General features: G+C 40.6%; 1 protein-coding gene across 2 annotated transcripts in view; it reads left to right on the top strand.

Moving 5' to 3' along the window:
- The first annotated feature begins 823 nt into the window (after positions 1-823).
- The window catches only part of LOC117496765 (GDNF family receptor alpha-2-like), a 50,198-nt gene continuing 24,895 nt past the window's right edge, over positions 824-26,126 (top strand). The window contains exons 1-4 of one of the 2 annotated variants that reach the window (XM_034148511.1): positions 824-1,182; positions 1,293-1,438; positions 2,727-3,095; positions 15,293-15,379. In XM_034148511.1, the coding sequence (XP_034004402.1) occupies positions 1,387-1,438; positions 2,727-3,095; positions 15,293-15,379 (508 nt within the window). In that variant the 5' untranslated portion in view covers positions 824-1,182; positions 1,293-1,386. Of the gene's footprint in view, positions 1,439-2,726; positions 3,096-15,292; positions 15,380-26,126 lie in introns of both variants that reach the window. The other variant, XM_034148510.1, reaches the window with a different exon arrangement.

The following is a 26,126-nucleotide window of genomic DNA, read 5'->3' on the forward strand; positions in this document are numbered from 1 at the left end:
TTTTGTCTAATGCAAAGCCACTTTGAAAAATGGCAGATTCTTGTGGGCTTATTTCCTCCGAGCACATATATAATACCAGGCATTGTGCCCGGGTTTTTTTTTCCTTTTTTTTATCTTCCTTTCAATCAGAGGAAACACAGATGTCAGGAGAAATTGCTGGACTCTCGCTGTAATGAATGATGACATTTTCATCATCTTTGTTGAGTCCACCCTTGAACCCTGTCCATACAAATGATTAGCATATTCTCTAAGTTGTCGGTAAACCACTAATGTCAGCCAAAAATGAATTAGCTAAATAGCTGAATAAAATATTAACCCTTGAGCTGGAACACCAGATATTCTTGCTATTGATACATGTTGCCAACAAATTCCTTCCCTTGATTTGCTGCAGTTTTCTTCTCACCTTTCTCTAAAAGACTGTGAAGAAGCTTTAACGAAAGATATAGCAATCTTGCAAGAATGATTTTGCACATGAATCTCAGAAATTGTTTCACAAAATATATAGGCTCTCACAGAAAATCCTGAGGCAATACCCCACAGGAAATACCTCACAGGCCAAGTGAGGTCACTATCATTTCACCGCTGCCGAGGACCGCAGGTGTATTTCTCCCCAGCTCCCTGCAGGAAGATTACAGACATATCCTGGTGATTTTTCTATAGGGTAACATTATTTTTATTGGGCCTCGTTGTGACCGATTGTGACCCACGTTTTCCAATGAGAGCACCCTCCCCACAGCGCCCTCTGCTGGCGCACAGAAACTCCTCTTTATAAAGTGCCGTGATGCCTCGACACACATGCAGTCAGTGCAAAAGAAGCGTTCACTCCCTCCAGAGGAGCGCACTGCTTTCTGAAGGAGCCAGTGGTTGATGAGAAAACAATCCAGTCAGCGTTTTGTAGTCACTTTCAGATGACTTCCTCTGCCTCGTTAGAGATATTGGCATAGCTGACAGATCTTTTCACGCCAGTTTAAGGAATGTTTTAGGGAGAAATTGTCTCCAAGGGGCAATTGGAGCGGGCAGTGTGAGCCCTTATAATGCGGAGAGATCAAGTCTCAGTAGTTTGTCGGAATGAACGCAGCGCAGACGGACCCTGAGAAACTGCTCCATGGATTGACTGATTGATTGATTGGCATTTGATTTTACATTTTTCTTCAATATCAGAGGATTTCTTTCTGTGTCGTGGTTAGTGTATTAATAAAAAAAATAATCGTGGATTACTATTGGGGGTCGAGGATTTTTTTTCCGGAGGTGCGTTTTTAAAGAGGATATTTATTTTGTATTTGGTTTTTTAGTTAGGTTACGCACGGGTCAAGGATCCGAAGAGGGGAATTAACCTTTGACAAGGTGGAAATATTCATCGTTTGGACCCTAACTCATCTCTCCAACATGAAGTCTGTCACTGTGTGGATGTGCGTTCACATCTTCCTCCTGCTCTTAGGTGAGAAGTGAAATATGGAAAACATGTATAATTGTGCGCAAATGTGATAAATTCAGGCATTAAAAATGACAGGATGGATAAATTCTGACATTATTAATGATTGCCAAGGGGCATTTTCTGCTGTGTCCACTTTTGTCATGCATGAGTTGCTTGAGGGCAAAAGATTCATGCTGCTTTTTATAAATTAATATGTGTGGTCAAATACTGTTATATTTTAGGCAGATCAATTATGTTTAATGTCAAAGCTACAAGGTGAAGTTGGTGTATGCGAGTGAAACACTTATTATTTTTGATTCATTAAAAAACCCACAGGATGGATCTCATTATTGCCACATCTTTTAGTCAGTAAAAGAAAATAACTGAGCTTTCACCACACTAGTGTTTGGTTTAATGTGAAAAAATATCATCATCATCATAATCATCATCATCATGATCATCATCATCATCCTAATTACCATCATGAGTGTCGTCCACAAACGCCAGTGCGTCAGTTTAAGTCATCTGACTGATAACATATTTTCACAGTTAACTTCATGTGACTCTTTTTCCTTTACGTTGCTCTCTAATACTGATGCAGTGTCCCCTCCCCTTTGAGGGTCGATGCTCAGTATCACCACACGGGGTCTCTCTTGTCATTTCACCAGAACCGCCTGTAGTTAAAGTGTGTGTGTGTGTGTGTGCGTGTGTGTGCGTGCGTGTGTGTGTGTGTGTGTGTGTGTGTGTGTGTGTGTGTGTGTGTGTGTGTGTGTGTGTGTGTGTGTGTGTGTGTGTGTGTGTGTGTGTGTGTTTGGATGTTTGAATGTTGACTTATGTCAAACGCAACACCTGACTCTGTTCTGTGCATCATTGTTTACTCAAAGCCAGGTGTCATTTTCTGGATGTGATATTGGGAAGCTCACTTTTTTTTTTAAAGGTGAGATAATTAGATACACTTAATTGATCAAGTCTTCCTTTAATTACTGAGCCTGAACGCCGCAGTCTCACTTGTTTTTAGATGCACTAAAGTGACAACAGAAAATAACTGAATATTAATTGAACGGGAACTTAACAAGACCCCATGGAGAGATTTATATGTCTAATGTGAACATGAGGAATGTAACTGTCTTGCTGAAAGACGCCTTGGCCTGTGTGGGCATGTCACAGGCCATGAAACCTGTTTATGGGTCCCATATAAAAATAACCCAAAATGAAAGCAGGTTTATGATAGACTTGCATTCACACACACACAAATCCAAAATCCCCCATATTCAAGTGTGATTTCTGAGCCCTTTTTGTCTTGTCACACCAGTCTGTCCCCCAGATGAGTCGGCGAGTTCCTGGGAGACTCCCTCAGCTTTGTCCATTTCCTTGGCCAGTGGTTCTCCAGGATCTCCGGGCACCGGGTCTGTGCCTGGAGCTCAGCCGGAGTGGGTGGACTGCATCCAGGCGAGTGACATGTGCAACCAGAACGCTTACTGCAGCTCTCGGTACCGGGTGATGCGCCAGTGCCTTGTGGGCAAGGAGAAGGAAGCCATGCTGGACAACAACAGGGAGTGCCAGGCGGCCTTGGAAGTGCTCCTGGTCAGTCCTCTGTATGACTGCCGCTGCAAGAGGGGCATGAAGAAGGAGCTGCAGTGTCTGCAGAACTACTGGACCATCCACATGGGACTCACTGAAGGTAGGAGGCAGACGGTTTTACTATTCTCTGTCTCACAAATTCACATCATGTTTAACTGTGTGGCAATTTCACAACCTGCAACATAATTACACCTCTTTAAATCATGCTTTGTAAAACTACAAATGTATAAATTAGAACTTGCTCCTTCCACATTTATTCACCGTCAGCTCATTATGAACGATCTGGATCTTTAGTGTCATTTGTTTCCTTCTGTATTCCCCCTGTGGCCGTGAATCCAGCTCACACCATGCTAAATGGTTTTGTTCCTGAAAATGCATAGCAGGGCTCTTCATGAGCCTCATGGTCATGCACAGCTACTAGAAGAAGCACTCGCACTGCGGCAGTAAGCAGTCTGTCAAAGTGCAACACACCTCTATAGATGTTAATGTATGTGAATTAGGGCATTCTTTAGCATTATAATATTTATTTTAAATGATTCTTCCGATCTTAACAAAGAGTGTACTTTCCGGGCAAAGACAATAAGGATGCACTCCACACCCTTGTTGATGCCTTATTCCCTCATGCCCTCTTGTAATGATACCCAGAAGCCCTTGATGAAAAATACATGCTTTCCTTCTTTCCTCACCCACTCTAAGGTAATGGAGCTATAATGGGATTACATCACATAGACCTGTTGTGGTGGACTTATTGGTTTTCACCTAAAGTGTTCCATATTAGGTTACAATTGTATAGCTCAGTGGCCCTTATGTGTCCACTTACGCAGCACGTTAAATAGCACTCTTATTTTAACATTCTTGTTTGCACGTTGCCAAACATTTAGAGAGCATCAGGCAGCCTCCTGGATTGACATGTCTCTTGGTCCATATGTTTCACATGAAAACATATCTGACTGAACCAGAGCTGATGGAGATGCAGGGCCCTGGGGATCGGGCTAAAAGTGAGTCCTTAACCCAAGAGCGACATTACTCCATGCTTACACATGGCCGAAGCTTGTGTGACTGATGTCAAGTGTCATGCCATGTAAACATGGAGGACATTACGTGCTCGGCTGTTTTTACACGTGTGGTGGAAATGTTGCGCAGTCTCACAGCTCAGAGCATTCAGGGCTCTTGTGCGGCGATCCGTGAAGTGATTTGCCAGGACGACTGCTCATAGCACCAGCTATACACTTCATCAGACTGATGGCAGCAGAGGGTCCCTGACATGAGTTCAAGGGAAATGTAATGACATGGACGCTCCCCAGGCCTTCTGTCTTCCTCCCATGTCTTTCTCTCTCGTTCTGAACACTTCCCCCCCCCCCCCCCCCCCCCCCATAATGATCTTTCTGGTCTCCCTTTATATATCTCTTTCTCTCGCCTCACCCAAGAAACATGCAGGTGCTCGGCATCACTCCAAGAGTTTGTGTTTGAGTGCATCATGGAAGTTGTCTAACTGTCAGGGATAGAGACCTCCTGTGCTTGCCCTTCACAGAGTTTGTGTATCTTTACTCAGCAGATGTCTCTCAGCACTGTCCCGTTTTGGCCCTGTCGCCCTCGGAGATAAAACCCGATTTAACACAAACGAAAAGCTCTTAAAGTGCAGCTTTAATCTAATCACGATCCACTGTGCAGTCAAGCACGCTTTTGTTAACTGGAAACAATCTATGTACAACATCCATCTCTGGAAACAAACACGAAGGGTCAAATCCCAACACGCCCTCTCCAAATGGTGCTGAACCACTTTAAAAATGATTTGTGGACAAAGCAGGAAGGTTTGGATGTAGTTCTTGGGTAAGATGATGCGTAATGTAGTTTTGACAAATGTTCTTCTACTCTTGTTAAGATATGAATGGCTCGAGAGGAGATGAGACAGAAAGATAAGAAAAATGAGGAACTAAGGACTAAAAAAATAGGAGTAGAGCTTGAGAAGGTGGAAGGACAATGATGACAGACAGAAGAGGGCGGAGCTTGTAAAAGACCTGGACATATTTTTGTATTTATGTGATTAAATCAATTAAAAAAAGTTATCTCTTGTGCCTTAAGCATACAAATATACTGTATAACCACTTTGCTGCAACCATAAGCCATTATAAAGTGTTTATTCTACTAATTCAATACAATATTAATACAAACAATCCATACAGAGAAGGTACTAGAAAACAGAAGTAGTAGAAGCGGGAGGGCATAGTCATCCAATTTTAACGTCAAATACAATTATAAATAAATAAGAAATAGACATATATAATATATTCATCTACACATGTCAACACCACTCCCATGCTCTTTGAATATAAAACATATATAAAAAAAGAATCATATAATATGTATATAAGTTCACTCATAATGGGTTTACATACACACCCGAACTTCTATATTCAAGATTCAAGATTCAAAGGTTTTATTGTCATATGCACAAAGCTACAGTGAAGAAATGGAAATGAAATTCTTCTGACTTGAGCTCCTTCAACAATCCAACATATATAATAAAATACAAAAATACAAAATAAAAAGTACTGTAAAAAGACTATATACATGTCAATAGAATATGGGATATGTACAAGAACAGAATTTGAAATTAAATAATGTAAACTAAGACAAAATTATATACACACATACAGATACAGATACAGATACAGATACAGATACAGATACAGATACAGATACAGATACAGATACAGATACAGATACAGATACGCACACACACACACACACACACACACACACACACACACACACACACACACACACACACACACACACACACACACACACACACACACACACACACACACACACACACACACACACACACACAAAGCTGAAACGTTAAAAGGAAATGTGATGTTTTAGTTGTCATGACTACCTGAGTGACACTAGCCTCAGTGAGAGTGGAGCGATGTACATGTAACACATACACGACATACATATACACATATACTTCAGGTTTTGAGGTAGAACATTTGAAATCCGGCCACATCTCGAAGTTGGGCTGTATCTGATGACCCGTGCTGACCGGAGCAGGGAGTCGGCCTCTCGGCTGCCTGCAGGGCTTCAACATCATGTCTGTGAAGAGAAAGCTGACGTTGACCAGGGACGGACTGGGATTTGAAACGATGCCCTGCTCCCAGATCAGCTCAACGCAACGCAGCACAATACTCCACTGCCTGGGGCGAGGTTATACTGTGGCAATACCTAATTGAATGCGTCTAGTAATGTTGTTTATTTCAGAACCAAGGGGATGTTGTTAGCAGTTCAATAAAAGTGCACAAATGAATGTGATTAATAATGAAAGCTCGGAGTAGAAATATCCAGTATGTGGGAACAAAATATTACAAAAAAGGGAAATTATGTAAGAGTAAATTCATTTAAGATTGACTTGAATTATGACTTCATAAATGTTAAACATAACATCATACAGCGGAGCTTTTTTTTAGAAGCCTATCTTCTAGGCTGCATATTTGATACCAGTTTGGTCTTTAATGTTGAACATTTTTCTGTTTTTTCTGAAGTAAGAAAGGATAAGAAAACGTGTGATCATTGGTACAAAATATTTTTTCCGAAATTTTAAATAAAAATGTGCATTAATACATTTATGAGGGATCGTGTGCACTTCTTGACTTTGTCATAATTAGACCAAACTGTTTCCATTCTTCATGTGTGAATGAAGGAAGCACCGCCCCTAAGCCTTGAGCGTTGGTACTCGAATAAGAGAGAATTGAATTTGAACTCTGCGCAACTCTTTTATCTAGACAATCATTATGTTCCAGATCAAAAGGACTTCATAAACCAAAAGACTTTACCACATAAAAGAACTCACATCAATAATCAATTTGGGGGCAAAGTCATGTGAAGAATAATGAAAAAATCAACCTCATCCAGAGATTCAAACGAGCTTTGAAAGATCTTCATTTTTAAATTCATTGCCTCACCGCGTTGTCTCTTTTTTTATTCCACCGATGTCATTCAGCAAACATCAAAATGGATGCTAAAGCAAGAACTAAGCACTGAATGATAGGATAGTATGTTTTTACAGGTAGGCATCAAGTCTCTTGTTGCAGTATTTTATTTGAGATGTTGCGAGTTGCCTCCACTCATAAAAGACTTGCAGCTTGGATACATTTATGTGTTAAGTTATAATTAAGATTAAAACATAAAAAAGGCATACAGTAAACAACCTGCCTTTGTTCTCCTGCTGATGAAAATGAATCAGTTATGAATCAGTTATACTTTGATTGTAAACTTTAGTTTATTTCAATTCTAATTGTTTAAGCCTGCTATTTGCGGAAATTAAAGGGGCCCTATTATGCTAATTTTCAGGTTCTTATTTGTATTTAGTGTCTCTCCTGTGACATGTCTCCATGCTTTAATGTTCAAAAAGCTCTTTATTTTTCTCATACTGCCTGTGCTGCAGCACCTCTTTTCACCCTCTGTCTGAAACCAGAGCCCAGTCTGCTCTGATTGGTTAGCTGGCCGGCTCTGTTGTGATTGGGCAACCGCCCCATAGCCTATCACATGAATGTTAAATAGTGATGTTACTGAAGAAGAGAAAGGAGTCTAATGGAGGCAGGAAGGAAGATTTGAATATTTGCAGACCATTTACATGGACACATACATCTATATAATACATATAGGAAAGGGCAAACCCAATAAAACTTAATCGGGCCTCTTTAAATTTCAGAAAAACAAAGGAGACAAGGGACGTCACCTTGTATGTGAGATGTGTGTTAATCATTGCTAAACCAGAACACCATCACCAGCCAATCAACAATCACTTGTGTCCCAAAATCAGGTGGTGGGGCATCAGTTGGTGTAATTGTGTTTTTCTGCAGCCAGTGAACAGTTATCCTTTACCAAAATACATTTCAGATAACATAGATTTAAAATCACAACCACTGCGTCGAACTGGTGCGACATGCACCTCTCTTTTTTCTCCAGAGAGTTCTCTCCTGCTATGGTGTGATAACTGAAAATGTCATACTTAGTTGAAAGCAAACCAAAGAGTCTACCCTGAGACTGAAAGGTAATCAATCTTAAGCCAAGTCCAAGCAGACTCACCGTATAATGCCCTGGTGGAACAGGCCCTTAAGCTGCAGTGTGTCCTCTGTCCGTGAGATGGAACTGTAAATTACATTAGCTACAGCAAACAAGGTTCAGACACTTATGAGCAGCATGAGCGTCTCCGGTTACTAAGGTCCATTGAGAGGCCTGAATCTGTAAGTGTTTCAAAGTTGAATTTATGTGATACAAAACAATGCACCGCTGCTGAGAAAACACTTTACAGTACAGAGTGTGGCAACAATGTGAGTTTGATGTGTCCTCTACACATCTATACAAGCACCTTTCAGGTGGTGGGCGATATATTTCTTTCCCTTTTTTTTTTTTTTAAACAATATATTTATTGATTTTTTCAATTTTCACAACACAATAATGACGTAGCACATACATGACAAGTACATAATTACAAAGCAAAAAGACAAAAAATGACAAAAAAAAAACCAAACAAACAGCTCAGTCTCAAACATACACACATGTAGGTGGTTACAGGAGTATCACATTTATGATTGATGATGAATTTATGATTTCTTTCCCTTTTAAAATACATTATATTCACCTTACTGATATGTGGGGACAGATTTCATTCTTGATTTCTAAGCTGTTATGACGCTGCCTTTAGGTTAAACCGTACTGCGCTGAAACCATCAGTAATGGTGCTAATTGTTTCCTATTAATTCTGTTTTCTAAAGGAAAAATGGCAGCTAAATTCGATGTGTCAGTGCAGCCGTCCTTGATGGATAATGGGTGGTTTCTGCTCAGAATGAGCCTGAGTTGGTATGAGCAATGAGGTCTTGCAGTTTGAATCTATAAACGAAGTAATTACTAAGAAAGAAACATTGGCTGCTACACACAGGGATATTGTATAGGCAGCTGCGGTTCTCTTACAATCGTGCCTTGGGACTTATGTGGATATAGCCTTGCAGGATTGCAGTAGAATGAGTAATTTAAACGATAAGTTCCACACCTCTAACATGCATTATTTCATAGCCTCTGCGATGAAACCCCAGCCCGGGTCTTCAAGTAGCAATCGAAGTTCTTTTGTGGGGGGCTTTCAGAGCAGTTTAATTAGCTGAGCCAACTTGCACTGCAGGGAGAGAAAAGAGAGCTCCCCCACCGGTCATGTGTCAGCTCATTGTGGGAGAAGACTGTATCTTTGCATGAGATGACGAGAAAACCAGACAATTTCATGGCATGATTTATTCTCCTCACTTTCAAGATTGTCACAGTTGCAAAGGTCACCCATTGAATGTGTCACCACACCATGCTAATACCACAAGTATGGCCCAAATGCTGTGTAAAGTTACCTCAAATTGACAGTGTAAGAATGCTGCACACATCATGATTGACTTAGGCAGGGGGGGGGAGAGAAATGGAGAGAGCGAATGATGGGACTCAAGGTGAGGAGAGGACGGTAGATAAATGATAAGAGAGAGAGACAGAGAAACCCAAAGGGTACAAAAAGAGAGTCATGGGGGGAAACGAAGAGGTGTAGGGGGGGGTTACAAAGGTACACAGTATTCCTGGGTGAAACCATCATTACTATGAGCAATGGTAGCAGTCACCGGCCATTACCTTAGCCATCCACTGTCATAAGCAGAACATTTTTCCAGCCAGCCCGGCATGTCAGGGGAAAGGGAAGCAGGCTCCTGCATGCTGAATATGTCCTCTCTGCTTCCTCCCTCCCCTCACACTCGCTAGGTGGCTAGTTCATCATCAGAGGAAGGCCCCGTCGATAGCCTCTGGATGTGATCAATAGGATCTTTCAGAGCATTCCCAATCTCTTCCTCCTACTTTTCAACCTTTTTTTATCTTCCATCCCAAAAAGGATCAGTGAAATATGATGACAAAACAGGCTGTGTTTGTCTGCGTAAATCTGTCTAATGATTTTCCACACTGAAAGGTGAAGTGCTGCAGATGACTCCCATTCACCAGGAGGCTGTATAGAGAGTGTGACAGAGCGGCCAGGTATAGCGGGGTTTAGATTATAGCGGAGTGAGTTCTCAGGCTCTCTATCAGAGGGGAGAGTGAGTGACGGGCCATTCTGCTCGGTGAATGCTGTCATGATGTGGGCATTAAGACTCACTCATGGCAGGAAGGTTCAGGGCGTCTCTGAATGAAAGCGTGTTGCTGAAGTCAACTAGCAGGCCCGGCGGCTGTCATCTCAGCATGGGGACTTCCATTTCTCTCTCTGTGTTTCTCACGCTCCGCATCATTAATTGAAATAGCTGCTTGTTGGAATAAGTCAGCCAAGTTTTTCAGAGCTAGGGGCCAAACACTTTTTATTTATATAGATAGATCATTTGGATCGTTATCATTCTGTTATCTATTCTATACAGCGGCAGTACTTACATTTCACAGTTAATGTGTCAGTTTACAGTATCCAAAATGGGGTTTTCTATTCTTTCAAATGATGTAAAATGTTTCATTTTGAGGCTTATATTTTGCTGCCTGTTTTTAATGTTCTTTCGAATATGTCAAGTAAGCAGTGGTGGAAAGTAATTAAGTCAAGTATTGTACTTAAGTACTTTTTTGACATATTTTGTACTTTACTTGAGTATTTCCATATATTGCGACTTTATACTTTAACTCCACTACATTTTGGAGTACAATAATGTACATTTGACCCATTAAATGTATTTTAACACTCACAGTTACAAGTTACTTTGTACATATAAAAACACATGATATGGTATAATGCAGTACTGTACCACTGCACAGTATTTCTAGTATCTACATTTGGTCCATGTCAACAAACTAAAATGATCTTACATGTACAAAACAGGATAATATGATAACCATAATAATATAATACTGTAAATGGATCCATTCTGCATTACGAGAACCTTCGATACTTAAAACACATTAAGCAGATAATACTTCAGTACTTTATATTATTGTGAAATGGGTTATTGTGCAGAATGACTACTTTTCGGCACAATAATTCTGCACTACTTTTTGTACTTTAAGTATCTTTTGATGTCAATACATTTGTACTTTTACTTAAGTATTATTGGAAATCAGGACTTTTACTTGAAGTGGAGTATTTTAAGACCATAGTATTTGTACTTTTACTTAAGTAAAGGGCCTGAGTACTTCTTCAAACACTGTTGCTAAGCTATGAAGATGCTATTTACTGAAGCTGTGCAGCATTTACACAAGATTAAGCGTTCAGTACCAGACACCAGGTATTAAAATGCTGATTTAAGTAAGCATGTGTGTAACTATTCATATTAACATTACATCCACATAGCCAAAAGGCATGTCTGAACATTTCAGCACTCATTTCCTCAGCTGTGTTTGCCCACCACGCCACACGGATTGAAATTGTGACTTGAAATATTATTCAGAGCTAATCCAATATTCTATTTGTATGGTTTGGAATTGAGTTTAAAATGTCAATACCACTTCAAACGCTAAGCCGCTAACTGAATTTATGCCTCAACTTGTGTTCTGTTAAACACTATTCGAGAAAAAAAGATGCATTTGTATCACTTTATCTTTCCCCTTCTTGAAATGAGCACATTATGGGAGGGGAGTTGCGAGGAAACATTAATGCATTTTTATCGTAATGCAATAAAAATGTGAATTCTCATTTCCCCAGCGTTCCGTCTAATACGTTTCTATAGCATACAAGGATGCTTTGAGGAGTGCTTTAAAGAAGAATCTGTTGTGATAAGCCTGACAGCTTGTTTGCAACATTTGGGAGCTGTGATGAGAAAAGGCTCGGTCACCTTTTGTCACCGTCCGAGTTCGTGCTAAAAGCAGCAGGACTCTGAAGGAGACCTCCGGCTGCGCTCCAGGCTGTGCTTTGCGTTATGTGATTAATGTAACAACAGAAGTGCTGTTGCAGTACATTGTTATTATTTTAATAAGAAGTAATATTACAATTTGGTCTTTTCACAACATTGCCTGCAGCAAAACCGGGCTACGATATTAAATCAACATTAATAATAAATAGTAACACAATCAGCAGAGGGCACCTTTAAAAAAGAAACCAAAGTAAATGACAGTTATTAAAAAAACGGCTTCAGGAACAAAAACGGGTTGCCAAGAAAGTCACAAAAAAATCCATATAGGATAATTTTCATCACCCAAGGAGTTTAGCTTCATTGATAATGCATATGAAAAGGATGAGTGATGGCGCCTAACGGCTTCATAAAACCCCTTATGGTGAAGGTGGAGACAGTGAATACTCTTAAAGCAGAATTCCTCCCTCGCTGTAACCAGGGAAAGGCCTGCCTGTCTGAGCCGTGCCGGTCATGCTCCACACTGTCAGAGCAAATGAAGTCAAACGGAGGCTTAATTACAGCGATAAGTTGTTGCCCTGTGGCTGAAAACATCTTATCGCTAAACAGCTGGGAAGAATTGTCTATTATGGATGCATAATTGGGTCCAAGATGACTTTGAAAGAGCACTTTTTGGGTAAAAGTACAACAAGGCCTCCTGCTGTCCTCACAACCTACGGGTGTGTGTGTGATTATACTGTGTTTTGCACTTTTATGATTCAGTACGGCTCGTAACATCCATGTAAATAAGCTTTTAATATTCAGTAACTACAGCTACTGTTGTGGTTTGACATTGTTTTATAGGATCGCCACAGTGCACTCTACACTTCTGCTCATGATGTTTAATGTGTCTTAACACTTTTTGATCCCAGGCTGATTGTGCACTGAAGCTTCCCTGCGCTGGAAGAAGCTGCCAGAACAAAATGCTAAACAACCTCATAACCATTTGTTTTGCTCCTGGCAAAAGATAGGGCATGCTTTATTTCCATGTTGCTCTGTGCAACACAACGTGTTCTTGTAGTGGAAGAAGCATTGCACTTTTCTGTGGAATATTTCCCTCTTTTATAAAACAAATTACACAATAACTGTTGCAAAAATAAATGTGTGTGTGCTTAGCTGAACTCTTGAAAGGCTTCAGAAGGTAATGGCTGTAATTAGACTTACTGAGAGATCTCCAGCATCTGTCTCGTGGCAGAAACGTCAAAACTAACATGAAATGGCTGACACAAAATCAACTGGAAAACATGAAAACAGAGATACACTTTCAAATAAATGATTGTGTCAATACATCTTTGTGGCTCAGGGAAGAGTGGTGGTTCGATCCCCAGTCAACATGTCGAAGTGTCCTTGTGGAAGATACTTCAGATTAATCCCAGATTGATCCCCGTGTCCAACAGTGTGTGAAGTGTTTGAATGTTAGCCTCCCTGAGCAGTGGTTGAAAGTACCACTAAGTATGTAAGTACATTTACTGTACTCAAGTATCAGTTTGAGGTACTTCTACTTTACTTGAAGATTTCCATTTGCTGCCAATTTATACTTTTACTCCACCACATCTCAGAAAGAAATATTGTATGTTTTACTCCACTTCATTTATTTGACAATTCCCGGTTACTAGTTACTTTTCACACAAGTAACATGATGTGTTTATGAATACTATCTACTCAAAAAGTATCCAAAATGTGTTTCACATGAATGAATCACAACATTAACACACTCTATATGTATATGTTAATTGTTAATGTACATTTTTTAAAGAGACATTCTGCACTATGAATACATTTGATACATTTTATTGCTAATACATCTGTAACTTTTTTGGACTTTTGTCTTATTTTTAGACTGTGGTATTAGTACTTTTACTGAGTACTTCTTCCATCACTGTCCCTGAGCAGGTGGAACCTTTAATGGCACCTTTAATGTGTGAATGCTGACTTATATAACGCGCTTTGAGAGGTTGCAAATACTGAACAGCGCTATATAAATACAGTCTATTTACCGTATCCTTCAATACACAAACAGAACACACAAACAAGACATGTACATTGAGTACACACACAACTGTAGGTGATTCGAGTTACAAAGTATGTGTTACTCCTCTCCCCTCGGATTGTTTGCCGATGTTTTATTTATTCTTTCTCTCCGGTCTGCCTCTCCTCGGCTCCTTTTCTCTCTCTCTTAAACACACTTACAATCCTCACTTGTGCCAGATGTCAATAGCTATGTGCTCAGAGAATGGCCGGCTGAGCTGTTCCATCTTGTTATGATTGTCATTATTGATTGATAGTGGAGATGTAGGGCTCGGCGTACAGCGGCGACCCTGCAGTACGCTGGTCTGAGGCTGCTTTTCTTTACTCTGTGGACAAATTATGATCGAACATTCCCTTTCTCAAGTCCTTTCATTATCCAACTTATCTAGTCACTCCTTCTAACTGTGTGCCAATGTGCATCATTTCCTGTGCTGTTGATGAGGTTTAATGGAGAACATACTGCAACACACACACGCACGCACGCACGCACGCACGCACGCACGCACGCACGCACGCACGCACGCACGCACGCACGCACGCACGCACGCACGCACGCACGCACGCACGCACGCACACACACACACACACACACACACACACACACACACACACACACACACACACCAATATCCCAACCTATTACCCAACTGCTACGAGACAACATTTGATCAGCTTGCGTCATCTTCTGGGAAAGACTCCGAGGAGGATGTTGATAAACAAAATGCACTATATCTATTGATTGATTGGTAGGCAGACTGCAGTGTTGTTTCAACAGGTTTCACATTTTCTCATTTGTAGCAGCGGGCCTCCAAACCTTCCTCACAACACCCTGGCTGTGTTTCTGGTGGGATCAGAATGCAAAGCTATTACACACAGGAGGGGTTGTCTCAATCACACCGAATGGCTATGAATTTTAAATTCAGGATTAGGGCCTACAGAGAAGCAGGCACACGGGAGAGACTCAGTCAGTTGAGTGCTAATCTGATTTAAAACATCTTTTCTCTACCAACAGCTCTGGAAACACATTGTTAGCAGGGAAGATGTATTGCTGGGGCTTTAATCGTTCAGCTGCTCCCCCAAATCAAACCACAGCACAGACAAAATACTCTCTCGAAAAAGGAAATGATTCGACCACGATGAACATCCTGTTTTCCATATGAAGAAAATACCTGTTAACTGTTGGTCTGCCAGTATACCGGGAAATGCCATCATTACAGTTTAATGTGCACTCTCATGTATTACAGTGTTCATGAACTGAATTTCCTTTGAGTTTGTGTGTGTTATTTCAGGTCCTCATAGCTGGACTGAATTCTTATTTCTGTCTTTGGAAATGCTCTGCTGTAATGCTGTTTACTTTGAGTGTTAATTCATCTTTTTACTGTGTTTACAGATGGAGACATGGATGACTCATCCCCGTATGAACCTGTAGCTCCAAGCCGACACCACGATGCATTTCGCCTGGCCTCCATCTCTTCAGGTACCTCAGGTTTAATCTTGAACTAAATACTTGGCGGTTTATTATATGAGTGGAGACTTTTAGAGAGGGTGAAATAAAGGTTCATTGGAATGACTAAGGAAGTAGTGATCTAAATAGCCTGGGCTGATCATTCCTCACAGGCCTTTGAAGGGATCGGGTGCTTATCGTTTGATCTGTCTTGACATACGACAGATGTTATGGGCCTGTGGGGTAAACCATATACCCAGTTTATTACTGCACATTTTTCCCGGCTATTGACTCCGCTTTCAGTTTGATTTCCTATTTGGATTACTAATTAAACAGCCCAGCATGCAGCAGGGGAGCTATAGCCTGCAATTTAATTTACTGGTTATTACCGTCATGGTATAACTAATCAATGTGGATCCTATTATGAGACACAACTACAATGTTTAATGCAGTGCATATAGAAGCTAGTTATACAAAGGGTGTGATTGGACACAGGGACAATGTCTGTCCATTGCCAGAGCTAAAGGCATAGTCACTTGAAAATTAAAGTTTTTTTTTCATGTTCTGAGAACAATTTCTGGAGGATGTTCAATTTTTTTCTTTTTTCCAAAAGTAATTTACAAACAGGGAGAGCACATTTTCCTTTTCATTTGACTGATGTATCTTGCTTTGTTATATCTGGAAGGTACAAGAAAGACACGCTTTTGGTATAATCCCCTTAGCTTGGAATCAGCAGTGTATCACTTTTTTTTTTTTTTAAATGTGCTTGTTTGATATATTAAAAGAAGAAGAAGAGTACAAGATCAAATAGGCTTTGATTACTTTGGAGTTTTGAGAAACGATGGCACACTGTCCTCGCTGGAACAAACCGTGTTCATCTAGAAAACATTCAATAAGCGCATTCTCCGTCAAGGTTGCAGATAAATGTTATTCTAAAGATAGAAAATGTTTTGATGTTGCATCTGCAACAAAATACTAATACTGTTATCAACAAATCATGCTGATTAAATACATGTTTTGTATGGCTTTGTACAAAGAAAAACTTTCAAATTAGTAAGCCACCTGATAACTAAGTGAAGGCCATTTTAATTGATCAATTTAAAATTGCAGAAACTATGTTACACTCACTCTTCTTTTGGCTAGCGCTGATTATTTTGTATTTATTGATTGTTGTGTTTTTATTTAGGTCTTAATGTGTACACATGTAAAAATGTGTCTTTGAATGTGTATATATATATACATCTTTTTATATGTTATATACATTTGTTTTGATATTCAGGATCTCTCTGTCTGTACACACAAACTGGAAGATTGACAATAAAGTTGACTTTGATTTAGGATTAGGGGCGGAACATCTCTAAGTGGTTGCCCAATCACAACAGAGCTGGCCAGCTAACCAATCAGAGCAGACTGGGCTCTGGTTTCAGACAGAGGGTGAAAAGAGATGCTGCAGCACAGGCAGTATGAGAAAAATAAAGAGCTTTTTGAACATTAAAAAAATACTGCAGTTGCACCATATGCTCAAGAAATATAGCCATACTGTACATATGTCAAAAATAGTCGCAATATCGAAACATTTAAAAATAAATTTTCATTGTTACATTATTAATCACATTTGATAAAGGGTTGATGGCATTTGTTGTTGTGAAGTGAACATTTATAAGATTTTGGATTATCTGTGTGGGCAGAAATGTTCAAAGGGCAAGAAAGTACTTTATAAACAACAACAACATTTCCAACATTTTATTGACATACGTTTAGTTTTTTTGAAAAGCCATGCTCACAAACAATCCAGTGAGATGATATCAAAGTACAGACACTCATCCTTAGCCAAGCAGTGTAGGAGTGGGGTGGTAAAAGGACCGCAGTAAACATATTAAGATACAACAGGGGACTCATTAATTCATCCGTTTGGCTTTAGATGCTTCCTCCAATCTTCCTAGGTGAAATATTGGAAATCTGTTTGGCCACAAGCTTTCTTCATTATTTATCATTTCTAAGGACAGTGTAATTGATCTTGGCGCAGAGAGAAAACCACAGGCAAACTGATAAGTAATTACATACTTGTTTTATGAAGATAATTCTTACTTCGATTACTAAACCACACCAAAGTGTTTAATCACGTCCATAAATGTTAAACTGCAATGACACTTGGGGAATATATGATATCTGGCTGGTTGATGAGGACAGGGGAATGTATACTCTCCGAGAGGAAAGGTAGGAAATTGAAAAATAATCTCTGCCACTTTAAAAGTTTTGTCTGGGAGCAAGATAAGGGACAGAAGTTGTGATAGAAAGGAACTGTATGCACTCACACTCTGAAGTTGAAATTAAACAGTACATATGGAGACTCCGTTTCTGCATTGCCCCAAGTGATACAAACTATTTCACAAAGCTTCTCCTTCGTAAAGGACTGTGTAGTCGGAGACACTCTTTTATGCATATCTTCAAACTGAAAACATTCACTGTGCAAACAGACAAAAGGACAATGAGCACATTTAACCCTGTCCTTGAAACTCTAAATGATCATTTGTGTATCAATTGCCTACCGTTTTTTACCTTGGATTCATGAAGTAAAGTTCTTGAATGCCTCCGTGGCATATGAAGGGACTAAATAGTCTGAAAGAGAACAACAGTCTACTTGTCCTTGTTATTGTTTATGTGGAAGGGTTCGGCGAAAATGCGTGTGTTTATGAAACGGTAAACATACCACTGGATAAATGAGACTGAGAATTATTATTCACAAGTTTTGTGAGATCTTTTAGATGGAAGATTTCAGTAGTTTTGCTCTTTTGCTCTCTGTTTTTGGATATTTCGTTCTAAAACCAACTTTTTCTTAAAGAAGTCAAGGCAACAAGGTGTGAATAATCATGTTGGGGATAAAGAGTGCATACAGTAGAGTGGTGCATTGATGATGTCTTTTTGTAGGCTGACCCGGAAGTTAGCATCGCAGAGGGTCTCTTGACAAAAAACAGCACGATTTATTCATTGGATTTTTTCATTGGATTTTGAACATTGGAGAAAATAAAATCGCACACATTTTGTTTAGCAAGATAATGTCCACATATTCGAAGCATAATGCAAAACGTAATGGCTGTAAACAAACTACATCGTGGTAGCATGGCTGCGCGTCGCCACCGCTAAGCTAAAGGTAAGCTAATGCTCAGCGTGACGATGTTTAGAAGTCTCATTTAGACACTTGTTAGCAACCTATGTTGTTATATGACACATGGAAGCTTCAGGCATTCCCTAGTGGGTTATTTCATGTTGTAGAACACTGTGAAAATCCTTTAAAGGTCACCTATTATGCAAAATCCACTTTTTCATGTCTTTTATACATAAACACGTGTCCCCTCTGTGTAAAGAGATTCTGAAAGTTTCAGGAAAAAAGACCCCCTCTCTTTTTGTCCTGATCCATTTATATAAAAACATGTCTGAAAATGAGCTGATCAGATTTTGGCCACTTCATGATGTCATAACGATTTTTTGGCTTGTGTAACTATTAGCCAATCACCAACCAAGGTAACCCCCCCCCCACCTTATCACCTGCATCTCCTCCTAGAGCACCATTGGGTTCTTTTTAACCAAATATCTCTCAGAGGGGCGTGGGGAGGGGCTCCTTATTTTCATCTAAAGTAACAGACAGAGAATCAGCACTTTTGAAACAGGGCTGAAACAGAGGGGATTATGGGATGCTGCAATGATCTGTTTGGTATTTCAGACAAACACTTCAGAGACAGGTTCTGTATATATCTGAGACCTATAATATATTGATGAAAAACAGTATAATAGGGGACCTTTAAAGACTCGCTCTGCCACACTCTATACTGTATAGCTGAGGGTGGCTTCGTTAGAGAGAAGGCGATTCATTCTCTCTCTCTGCCCTGGCTTCAGTGGCACTGTGCACCTGCATCAGCAGTGTTTCATCACCTCAGCGTTCACACAGTGTCCTCCTCAACATCAGCCGGCCTTTTACCACTGGCCTCTTTGCTGTGATGGCAGCCAGGCGCAGTGTTCTGTCTCGTGCAAATACTAAGGGGTGGGGGGGTTGTAGGTGTAGATTGTGTTGTGATATGGTAGACTGCTTTCAGTGACACAATAGAAGCACCGTCTTACTGTCATTGTGTTGCAAGCACTGACGAGCTGTTAGAAGTAACTGGGTCACGAAGCAAGCAAGGTTACTAGCAGGGGTGGAAGAAGTATTCACATCCTTTAAAAGTAGTAGTACCATACTGTAAATGTACTCTGTTAAAAGTGAAAGTTCTGCATTGGAAATGTTTGTTAACTAAAAGTAAGTAAGTATAATTAGGAAAATGCCGTTAAAGTCATATTTATAAAAGTACCCAATGCAGAAAAATCTAAAATAAACAAAAAACAACAACAAATAACTCAAAGGTCTTTCAATTCAATTAGAAAACTACTTTAAATGTTTTTGGAAGGCTGTATAGACTGTTGTTTTTATGCAAAAATATTCATTTGTAAAGGAACGTGTCAGATTAATGTAGTGTAAAATATATTTCCCTGTACATTTTAGTGAAGTAGAAGTATAAAGTAAATTGCAAATACCTCAAATTACAACACTTGAGTATACATTCTACCACTGGTTAATTGGTTAGATTAGATTTTAATAGATAAGAAATACTATTTTCATCCTGCTATTTTGTAGTCCAAAGAGAAGGCCTACATGTTCTTGTAGATCCATATTAATGCTTCAAACATACACACGGCTCAGTTGTCACAGCACGATAAACCTGGCACAGTTAGGGGTCGCTATCAGCGGGATGATGCTCGCTTCACATCCTTACCACAAAGCACTTTTGGGCCCACTGTCTCCAGGTGTGATGCTGCACACCTGCCCACCTGTCTACACCATGCTTAAGAAGTCTGGTTATTGCCGCGCGTTGCTCACTCCGGTGACCCGTGACTCTGAGTCGCTATGTCATGCTGTCAGTGTCAAGGCAGAGGGCATGGATGTCTGATAGATGATGGAGATGATAGATGGAAGGAGAGTAGAGGTTATAGGGAGGCCAACATGTCAATAAGACAATACTGAACACTGGCTGGAAGTGGAAGGGAATGCTCTGTACCAGAAAGTGAGGAGGCTGTAAATAATACCTCTTTCTACAGAGTACAGTCAGTGCAAACACAGTTTTTTCAACTAAGCCTGTACAGTATCTGAAATCTGCTGATGGTCACGTGTTGTAAACCATTTTGTAAAAACTAAAAGCTTCAGTAATCACATCCTGTTTCCAGAAATATCCTGAAAGCAGAATGATGGATTGTCACTATAAACATATCGGATACATACATGAGACAAAACATGAGAGAGAAATGGAGAAGGAAAGAGAACATACAATCAAATCAAATACATTTGTTATAGTCCAATGTTAAAACACATTTGTCTCAGAGAGCTTGACAGATCAACAGACATGAATGACAATGTAAAAAGGGTATAATAAAATAAGAAGAATATAATACAATTACAACATTGAAATGTAAAATACAAATAAGATAAGAGAAAATGAAATGAATCAAATGCAATAAAGAACAATGAAATGTAGGACCCAGGAGGCTGTTTTAAGGAAGCCTGAAACCAGCCCTTACTATAGGCTTTAAAAAGGAAGGTCTTTAGACTACTCTCACATATGGGGACGCTGTCTACCTCCCTATCACAAAATGGAAGCTGGTTCAAAAGAATAAGAGCTCAGTAGCTGAAGCTGTGGGTGTTTCTCAATGTCGAGGAAGGCTGCTCCAGAGCCACTATTTCAAGGATGCTACGTCATCGAGTCCCGCCGAAGGACTGTTCCAATGTCCAGAATTCTACCGAGGCCGGCGTCCTTCGTTGCGGGAAATTTCGAGGCTGCACATGTGTATCCTCCGCGGTCTTAAAATCCCCACAATGCTTTGCGCACGGACCAATTTCCAAATCTTTGGCGGAAATCGCGCTCCATTTTAAGGCGGGGCCTCTCGTATGACGCACACCTGCACACCTGTTAGCCTGTTCCACCATTCTTCGTTTTCCGAGGCTAGGAAGGATTCTTGCCTCGCTTCTGAAGGACCTGACTCGGAGGGACATGTCCTACCAAGGAAGCGTCCTCGACATTGAGAAACACCCTGTGGCTCATGTTCTAGTTTGCAAACCGTATAATCAACATTTTGGAACCGTGAGTTCTTCTTCTGGTCGAGAGAAACACACAAGACTAAGGTTACCTGAAATGTGGCCAAAAGGGAAAAGATTCAATACAAAACTACGCCTTTAGGCCACTTTACAAAGTAATGGAGTGAGAAAGAGTGAGACTAAACTTGATCTGTATCATCAGTGTCTGATCTGTAGTACCATCATGATGGAAATATTGATGCGTATCAAAGGATGCATGTCAAATGCCCTTTTTCAGATGCTCTCCAATGACCTGGAGATAAGCAGGTATTATAGTTTTACATATTGTTTGAGGATTTCAGTACAACACCTTTTTATTTTCTTACTGCTGCCCAGAGTTGCTCTTCTTTCCTAATATACAGTGTGTGTCAAACTCACAGCATCATGATTGTTTCAGACAATCATGTAGCACAGAAGTGATGTTTTTGTTACAGCAATATATTGTGAAAGGAAAGACACACACAATTATTAAACCTGCTTCTACATTCATGTGTCTTCAAATGTTTATAACAAACACCAACACAGTATTAAGGATACACTTCCTAAAGATAACAGCCTAAACCAAAACTCCCCCTTTCACTACTTCTTCACTTGACATTGAGGGACACTTACGGTTAATGCTTTGTCATCAGTGGAGAGCTGAGATTTACAAGGTCTGGATACACATGCATGGTACTGATTGTGACTTGAAAAAAAAAAGATCGCTGAAGAATATTTCTCAGAGGAGTCGACTGGTGATCACTTCTCAACCCCAAACCCCTAGTTGCTGAAATAATTGAGTGCAATGAGTAATAATAATGCTTATTCTCCCTATTCTAATCAAATTTGACTCAACCAATGGGAATCTAACAGAATCAAACAAATTGGCACATTTGTCTTGTTTACTGTCCCACACCTGCCAATGACAGACACCTCCTGTTCCTAGCTCAGGAAATGAATGAGCCTGATTTGGTCCTAATAGTTCCTTTTATGCTTGCAGATAAAGAGTAGTGCTTCAACTTATTTTTCTGGTAAATGTATTGTTGGGTCTAGGAAATATGAGAAAAGAGCACAAAGGGATGTCTTGAAAAAGCTTGTTTTGTCTGACCAACAGTCAAAAATGTCAAATGCATTCAGTTTGCTATGATGGAAAATAACAAAGCAGCACATTTTTTACATTTAAGAAAACTGTATTACTTTTCCTTTCTTGCTTGCCACAAGAGAGCTCTGGCGATGTTTAAAGAGCTGTATAACCATTGTTTTCTCCGTTTCACGGCAGAGATGCAGTGCAAGTCAATAGCTCTCTGCTCGAATCAATAAGACATCATGTATGAAGGATGCGGGGGAGAATCGTTCCTACACAATGCACCAGGACCCTCAGCTATGCCCACATGAATTCCACATAACGTGCGGCATACAAAGATATAATTAACTGTAATTGTTAATATGCTCCGTGTGAAATGTATTCTGTTCTGTTGACCCAGCGCTGAGCTAATTAACTTATTAGGAGCAGAGGGCAGCGTAGAATCCTGCATTCAGAAGGTCCCTCCAGGAATGAAGTTTAACATCCCTTAGTTAGACCTTCTAACTCTCAGCTCTAAGCCTCTCACCTCTCGGCTCAGCGTGCCCACCATCCAATTAAATCCAGAAAGCTGTTTCTACAGCCGGGGAAAAAAAGGACGTGTGCAACAGCCGTGCTTAGCATGCTAGACATGTTACAGATTGCTCTCCTAACAATTACTATTACTTAGGCTAACACTAAGATCTTTCTTGTTTGCAAGCGCACCGTTTTTTTTTGTTCGTTGGGTATATGTGTGCACGATTTGTTTTGTGAGTTATTTTCGTGTGTTTATATGACTTTGTTTATACTGCATGCTTCATTATTCTGTGTGAATTTTCTAATGAGTTTACCCTAACCAAAGCCCCATATTGTCTCTCTGTGGATCAGTAATGAGTTGTTGTTCCAAGCACAATTATCTTTTGTTATAGTCAGCGTTTTTCAAACATGTTTGCATTAAACAAGAGTTAATAATCCAGGGAACACGTTTGTAGTTACAGTTTGTTTGCATTTTAAGTCATTCCCTACTTGCACGGCGGTAATTAAAAAGGAGGCAGTTGTTGGTATTTTGAAGGTTCGCCAAACAAACCCAACTCGTTTGCTTATTTCAACGCGCAAATTAAGACTGAAGATGCTAAAGCCCAACTTAAAGGCTCATAAAAAGCTCAAATAATCAAAGTGTGTTTACAATGATTTAAAATTCCTTTGGACACCGCTCTCCCACCTCTCCCATTCATATCACACACAAATATTTAGTTCCTCTCATCATCCCTGCTTATCCTCTCTCTTGTGCATGCCGGTCGATTGTGCACCAATCATTTCCTGCTCAGAGGTAAAACTCACTTGATCCCCGAGAACAGAAGACTTCATGAACCCCCGCCAGTCTTCCCCTGATGACGTCTATCTGACTTGTTCAGTAAGGCTTAAGGGGGGGATGAGTTTGTCGATCTTGTGCACCCTCTTCTTGCCCCGTGGAAACCCCACAGCGACACAGAGTATAGAGCTAATCACTGATGAACCCTTTGACACAGAAATGCTTGACATGCTCCTCGGGGGTCCGGACTAAAGACTTCCCTAACAAGCTCTCGCACGCTCACCCAGGGCCGTATTAAATCCAAACGTTGGCACCTTTCCTAATTACTGAGAACATACCCGGAGCCAAGTGGCGCTTCCTAACCTGGGCTGAACCCCCCCCCCTCTGCAGTGCAGCGTCCCCTGAGTATGTGATGATATATGAAATGCAGAATTCAAATTAGGCTGACAAAGAGCAATTACCGTGGAAAAAAAGATCCCTTACTCTTTGGGGAGAAACACATCAAAATCCAGATACAGTGTATGTGAACTTTTTATCCACTTCCTCTCATTTCTACGTGCTTCGTCCACCGCCCTCACTCCTTTCACGTTATTATCCCTGTTTCTGTTTTCTCACTGGAACACAGGTCTTATGTAATTTTCTCCATCTCTCCCGATAGGTGTCTCTTATCTCACATTTTACCTCGCAGCTTCTTTTTCACTTCTTTCTCTTCAATCTTCTCCTTGCTCTCCCCTGTGTCTTATATGTGCGGGAAAGAATAGATGGTTGTTTCCACTGCATTGCCATCAGTAGGCTCTAATTTATGATAGCCATAGAATAGAGAGCCCTATTAAAAGCCTATTTACAGGATCTCCCAACGCATCCACAATGCTTTTACTGTTGTTGACATCGACTTAACAGTTATGAGATTGCATTTTCAGGGGCTACGCGGGGCAGTTGTGAATAAACAACATAGGAAACTATTTTTTTGTGAATTCCTGTTTTTGTATTCCCCAAATGAATGTCACATTGTGCTTCTTGCACTCGGTAAACATCTCCGCAATCATTCATATTCTGCGGCCAACAGGTTCCAGGATGTAATAGGAAAAATATTATATGACTTCACTTAATCACCTTGATGTACTTTGTTCATTACATCCATTTATCAATCAATGCGGCCTCTCTATCTGTTCTTTCATTCAGTCAATGCCTCTCGTGCTCATGAATGTATAGTACTACAGCCGGCGAGGTGAGGTGATAGATATATGTAAAGTATTGTGATGCTGTGAGCTGTTGATTACACTGCCAATTGGCCGGGTTCATTATTCTGTGCAAGAGTCACGCATCTCCGCTGAATTAGGCTGGATTAATTGAAAGCTCTCAGCATGTCTGTGTAAGTGGCTGTCCAATCTGTGAGTCCGTGTCCTCTCATGTCATCTCTCTATCGCTCATCATCAGCCGCTGCAATCAACTGCCCTCCTCTTCCCTCTTAAAGCTTTTTCCATTTTTATCCGTCTCGTATCATTAGCTTATCAACCCCTTCCTTCTCACATTATGGCGGAATATGTTTGTTGAAAACCTTTATTGTAAAGCACTTGGAAAATCAATTATTACTCTGTAACACAATACGGCACATTTCCCCTCCCATCTCCACTCCTTCGCTTCCTTCCTCGTCTTCTCCATCAGAGCCCTCATGTGGGCTTTGTGTCTTATGTTCGCCCCCAGGATATCTTTTTGGGATGAGCACCGAATTCAATCTCAAGCGCCCCTATTCGGCGGTAGTAAAAGAAAAACGTCCGTCGCTGTAGCCTCGAAAGCTGCTTCAGCCTCCGCTTGGTCAGATAAATCTCAGTAGCTCATCCTTCTCCTATTTTCTTTTCATCCTGGACCCCCCGGTGGCCCACATTAGAGCCTGCAGATGGCCAGGGGAGATTCAGGCGCTGCAATCCATCAACGTTATGTAGCCTGAACCACTGGACGGCCGCTCCGCTAACCTCTCCTCCAGCTGGACCATCCGGCCCTCCTTCAGGCCGGCTTCAGCCAAGCTTGGCCCACTTTAGTACAACTTTGGCCCCGCTCCGGCCTCTTTACGCCCGCTGCCAAAACCAGCTCTCCTTTCAATTCTTATTGAACCGGCATGAACCGAGCTGCTCCCTCTTGACAAGGTCGACTAATTGTCTCACATCTTGCCTTTAAGGTTTGTCACTGTCAAGTAAGAACATGATCTGAGCACAATTCTGTCGGCCCTTTTTCTTCAGTCATGTACACTAACAAGACTCGGTTTCGCCAGACA

The sequence above is a fragment of the Trematomus bernacchii genome, unplaced genomic scaffold (assembly GCF_902827165.1).
Source record: "Trematomus bernacchii unplaced genomic scaffold, fTreBer1.1, whole genome shotgun sequence".
NCBI classification, from domain to species: Eukaryota; Metazoa; Chordata; class Actinopteri; order Perciformes; family Nototheniidae; genus Trematomus; species Trematomus bernacchii.